This window comes from Fukomys damarensis, unplaced genomic scaffold (genome assembly GCF_012274545.1).
Source record: "Fukomys damarensis isolate Sample0158 unplaced genomic scaffold, DMR_v1.0_HiC HiC_scaffold_32, whole genome shotgun sequence".
Lineage (NCBI taxonomy): Eukaryota > Metazoa > Chordata > Mammalia > Rodentia > Bathyergidae > Fukomys > Fukomys damarensis.
This window is the reverse complement of record NW_022900944.1, coordinates 10,767,714-10,772,475: the sequence shown is the minus strand read 5'-3', so window position 1 is coordinate 10,772,475 and position 4,762 is coordinate 10,767,714. Positions and strand designations below refer to the sequence as shown.

At 44.6% G+C, this 4,762-nt stretch overlaps 1 protein-coding gene across 3 annotated transcripts in view; it reads right to left on the bottom strand.

Annotated features, from left to right (window-relative positions):
• Positions 1 to 4,762, bottom strand: part of LOC104866183 (liver carboxylesterase 1) — a 47,895-nt gene that overhangs the window by 22,411 nt on the left and 20,722 nt on the right. For 2 of the 3 annotated variants that reach the window (XM_033758019.1, XM_033758020.1), the window contains exon 5: positions 3,621 to 3,774. In XM_033758019.1, coding sequence (XP_033613910.1) covers positions 3,621 to 3,774 — 154 coding nt within the window. Of the gene's footprint in view, positions 1 to 932; positions 1,046 to 1,804; positions 1,913 to 3,620; positions 3,775 to 4,762 lie in introns of all 3 variants that reach the window. The other variant, XM_033758021.1, reaches the window with a different exon arrangement.

The following is a 4,762-nucleotide window of genomic DNA, read 5'->3' as shown; positions in this document are numbered from 1 at the left end:
CCTCATTCTTCATCCTTTCCGGAAGTCCTGCCAGGCACTCAGATACTATCACCTTGGCCTTACAAGCTTTTCTTTGAAATCTAGGTCGAAGTTCTGTGATGAAGTGGGTTTTTGCAAGAGTTCAAAATAGAAGTGTTAGGGATTCACAGAGGCATCTTTGGAGAAGGAGCAGAGATAGGACATGATTTTCATATGGTGTCCAACTAATGTCACAAGAGCTTAGCAACTGTTAGGATGTGAGAAGGAAGAAAGGAGGATCCAAGATTCCCTCCTTGCACAGCTAATCAGCCTCATGATTCATTGTAGGCGCCAGAGCTCCTCATGCAATTATCTCTGCCTCCTGAGAATGAGCGATTCTAATGTAGCATCCTGTCTCACTGTGATGTCGGGAAGAGGAAATGTAAAAGAAAAGACCATAGCTAAGCCTATGAGGTGCAGATCTGCTAACTAGAGCCCTGGACTGGAAGACAGGGGAGTGGGTGCCAATCCCACGTCTGCTCCTCCTGGCTGTGTTATTCTGGCTTCCCCTTCTAAGGTCACAGAATTGCACACACAGAAGTGACAATCATTCCAGATTTATTACCTTTAAAGAGGTAAAAGACTCATAATTTGTAATCATGAAATCAAAGATCCTTACCTCTCTGGGGTCACCATGAAGATCCAGACTAATAAATTTCTGTGGAGACAAAGGCAGAGACTGTGCTGAGAAGCCTTCCTGGGTTACATGTTGATTCTTTAATCCATGCCCCAGCCGTATCAGGTTATCCCCACTGGGGATATCTCTTTGGCTGGGCTCAGAGAACAAGGACACTACACGGACTGCACTGGACATAAGTACAGAGGAGGGGAGTAAAAGGCTTTCTTTAATGTGAGAGGGCAGCTGGACAGATGAAGTCTGTGACCAAGTATAAGCAGTGGGCCACCTAATGGACAAAATTACCAATTTCAGTGTGGTTTCCAAGAGTTCATCCTCTGTCTTCTGGCGCAGGCAGTGAACCATGATGGCTGATGTTGTGGTTTTGCACCCGGCCGTAACAGCAATATGCTATAGAGATCACAGACAACAGCAGAGTTCAAGAGCAATGTCTCTCCCCTCTGTCGATGAAAATACAGAGTTTCTATCCAATGTCAACTTTCTGAATGTAGCAGAGAATAGTTCTGAATACTCTAGATGGGATTCCTGGGTCTCTGTTACTAACTGAGAGTCAGCTACACAATATTCTCATCTATGATACCTTATCTCTATTAAAATTGACACAGTCTCCTTCCCCATTATCATACAGAAACACACACACACACACACACACACAGATGGGCATGATATTTTCAACATTGAGTGTCTTAAAGAGGACAATTGGAATGGAATGTAAGAGCTTGAATTCAGGATTCTAGGGCTGGGGATTTTGCAACTTGAAGGACCCGATTTCGATCCCTGCTACCAAAAGAGAGAGAGAGAGAGAGAGAGAGAGAGGCAGAATTCCTCCTCTGGTTCATCCTACATCCTTTACATCTCAGGTTCATCATCCATATGAGCACACTTATTACTCCCCTATGAGCGCATCATGTCTCTCACTGACTACAACTGGCCTAGAATCTCAGGAGACCTGAGTAAGGCGACTCACACCATGGCACACAAGAAAGTAGGGAGAGTGATTCTAATATGAGTTCTGAGGAAACCTTTTCTGCTAAGTCACTCCAATTTCAGGGTTGTTTGCAGCACCTTAGCTACATCCCACAAGAAAAATCCTGAGGATTCAAGAAAAATAGGAAAAAGGGTACCCAAGCTATGCACAGTGTGTCCTACCTCAGCCCAGGGCTTGATGTCCTTTCTGATGGATCCATCATTTATGGTGGCCACACCACTCTCAGAAATGGCCCTGTGGAAGAGGTTCTTGGCCAGGGGAGACAGCACCTGGGAGGGAGGTGGAGAGGAGGACAATTTACGTTCACAGGCTCCTTATGCTTCCTTCTGTTTGCTCCTCTGACCAAGATGTTCACCAGGAGACTCTGGCACTTCCTGAACAAGGGAGTTCCTCACCTGTCTCACCTGCTTTCCTGGCCTCACACCTGGGCCAGTGTCCCCCCAACAGAACCTCAGTGGGATTAAGCTAGAGCCTACTTCCAAGAACATCATAAGTATTGGAAAGACAGTTTGGAGAACCTTAGCCACAAATTCAATTTCAACACTTCCAGTACTCAAAATTTAAAAGCATTTTTTATAAGAGGTTTCACTATGTAATTCAGGGTAGCCTTAAACTCACTATGTAGCCCAGGCTTCCCTGGGATCTCACAGAGATCCTCCTGCCTCAGCCTCCCTATTGCTGGGTTTACAGGTTTGGGCAACCATGCTCATCTCTTTATACAGAATTTATCCTAAGAAAAATTATCACAGAGTCTCAAAATTTTCTAAGAATGCTGATGCTTTTTAGTAGCAAAAATCACAACTAACCAAAACCCCCAATACTATGATTTTGGGTAAATGAACAAATTTTCATTCTTACCATGGAATAAGAAGCAGTTATCAAATATAGTATTACAAAAGAGTTTTCCTTACTTAGAGAGATATTTACATTGCATCACAGTAATGAGCTGAAATTTGTGAAAAGAAAACAATATACAAAGATGACAGAGGGAAGAGTGAGATCGTAGATGGATGTATGGATGGACGATAGGTGGATAGATAGAAAGGGACAGTGAGATACAGAGGTAATAGTGAGAAAAGTCTAGAAAAATATATGTCATGATTTCCTCAATGAGTATGGAAAACTTTTTTGCTTCTTTGTATTTTCTGTATTCGATAGCTCTCCGTCTATCTCTATCTATGCATTTATCTATATATCTGAGTATTTAAGTAGGAAGGCAGTACATGTTTGAAAATACAATGATACAATTGTCCCTCTGCTCAACGTTACAATGATACAATTGTCCCTCTGCTCAACGCTGAGCTACTTGGAGGTTTTTTTCTCAGATTGCAGTGCCTCATATACCTTCCCTCAGTATTCATGTCATTCCAGTTCCTTACACCCACAAGACATCTTGTGCCCATAGGGTGTCTGTGGTTCTCATCCCTCTCCGTCCCATCTTCCATCGCTCCTTCTATTCGTGCACGTACCCCTCCCCAACTTGAGTCCCAGAGGCTGCTATCCTCCCTCTTGGGAATGGAAAAGCCACTGCACTACCTCAGGGAGCCCCCTGCCTGCTCTTGGTGTTTAATTTGCCTCATTATTACGGTCTAACTTGGACAAAAACAAGGGCAGCTTATCCAACTTATAACCATGTGTCCATTTTATTATAATTTAAACCACCCCAACTACTCAAAAGAAGTGAGGAAAGTCCAAATATTATAGTGACTAGAAAGGAGAATTCAGCCACATGGCAAGGGGAAAATGTAGCCTGCAGCTAGATGCACTTATGACTCCAGGATCTTAAGCAGAGCTCTGAGCTTCCTGACAGACAAGGAGACTTTCAGCTTTTGCTCTCCACCATTCGCTCTTGCACAGTGAGTAAAATCAGCCCTAAATCCAGCTAAATAGCTCAGGGCTGGATTTCCTGTTTCCCATGAGATTCTGTCAGCAGCCACATCAACCCCAGATGCAGGGCCTATTAACAGGAATACTTACAAGAACAGAGACACTTCTGCTTCCTCCTGACTCTCCAAAGATGGTCACAGAGCCTGGGTTCCGTCCAAAGCTGGCAATGTTGTCCTGGACCCAGTGCAGGGCAGCCACCTGGTCCAAGTGGCCCCAGTTTCCCCTGCTGTGCTCATCCCCTGTGCTGCAATAGAAGAAGGCAGGAAACAGAACATTGTGAAGGCAGGACTCTCAGGACCACAGCTAGACTGGGCTGGACGCAGTGAGCCTTCCAGATCAAGCCTGGGCAGCTGCACACTGGGATCTTCACCTGCCTCTCTTTCCTACTGTGGAGTCTACGGAGAGATCCATGTTCACTATTCCTGCACCTGTGCACTGAACAGCTGTGCATCCTACGTGGCTAGCAAGCTAGAGTAAATCAGGGGAAAAACAGGCAAAATCTTTCAGTTCACTCAGGTCCCCCTGCAGGCCACAAAAATTAAATGAAACCAGAATGTAATTTCAGTTTGTTGAAAAAGAAAATATTATAAGAGGCATGGGGCCATGGGGGGTTCAGATTTTATCATCAGGAAGGCCTCGTTGAGCAGTGGCCTTTGTTAAATAAAATGAGCGCAAGCATCTAGCAAATATCAAAGGAAGCAAATTTCATTTAGAAGAAGCAGGATACAGAAAGATCTGAGGACCACAGGGACAAAGTGTGAGTGCAGCTAGATTGGTGCTGTGGGCCTTGGTAAGCTACTTCTATGCCATAGTAAGCAACATGGGAACCTTCTGCAGAGAAATAACGTCCTTCAGCGTGTCACGAATGGTACCCTGGCTACAGAAACGCAGGAGGTTTATAAAAATATGTGGTTATAATGATAATCCAGGCCAGAAACATAGAGGTTGGGTAAAAAAAAGCCTAGGAGAGAAGTAATTAGCTTCTGAACAAGGCGGAGCTAGAAAAGGTTGATCTGAGCAGTTAGAAGAGAGAAGAGTCCAATCTTTGCACAAGGGACTTATAATGAATCACAGAAAGATGGAGTTCTGGGAGCTCAGCAGGAGGCCTGGTCAGAACAGGAGGATGACCTTTCCTGGGGGAGGAGTAATGGGCATCAGTGTTCAGTCTATTGCTGGGGAAGATTAGAGCAGGTAGGTAAAGATGACCACCTGGGTTCAAAGGAAAAGTGGGG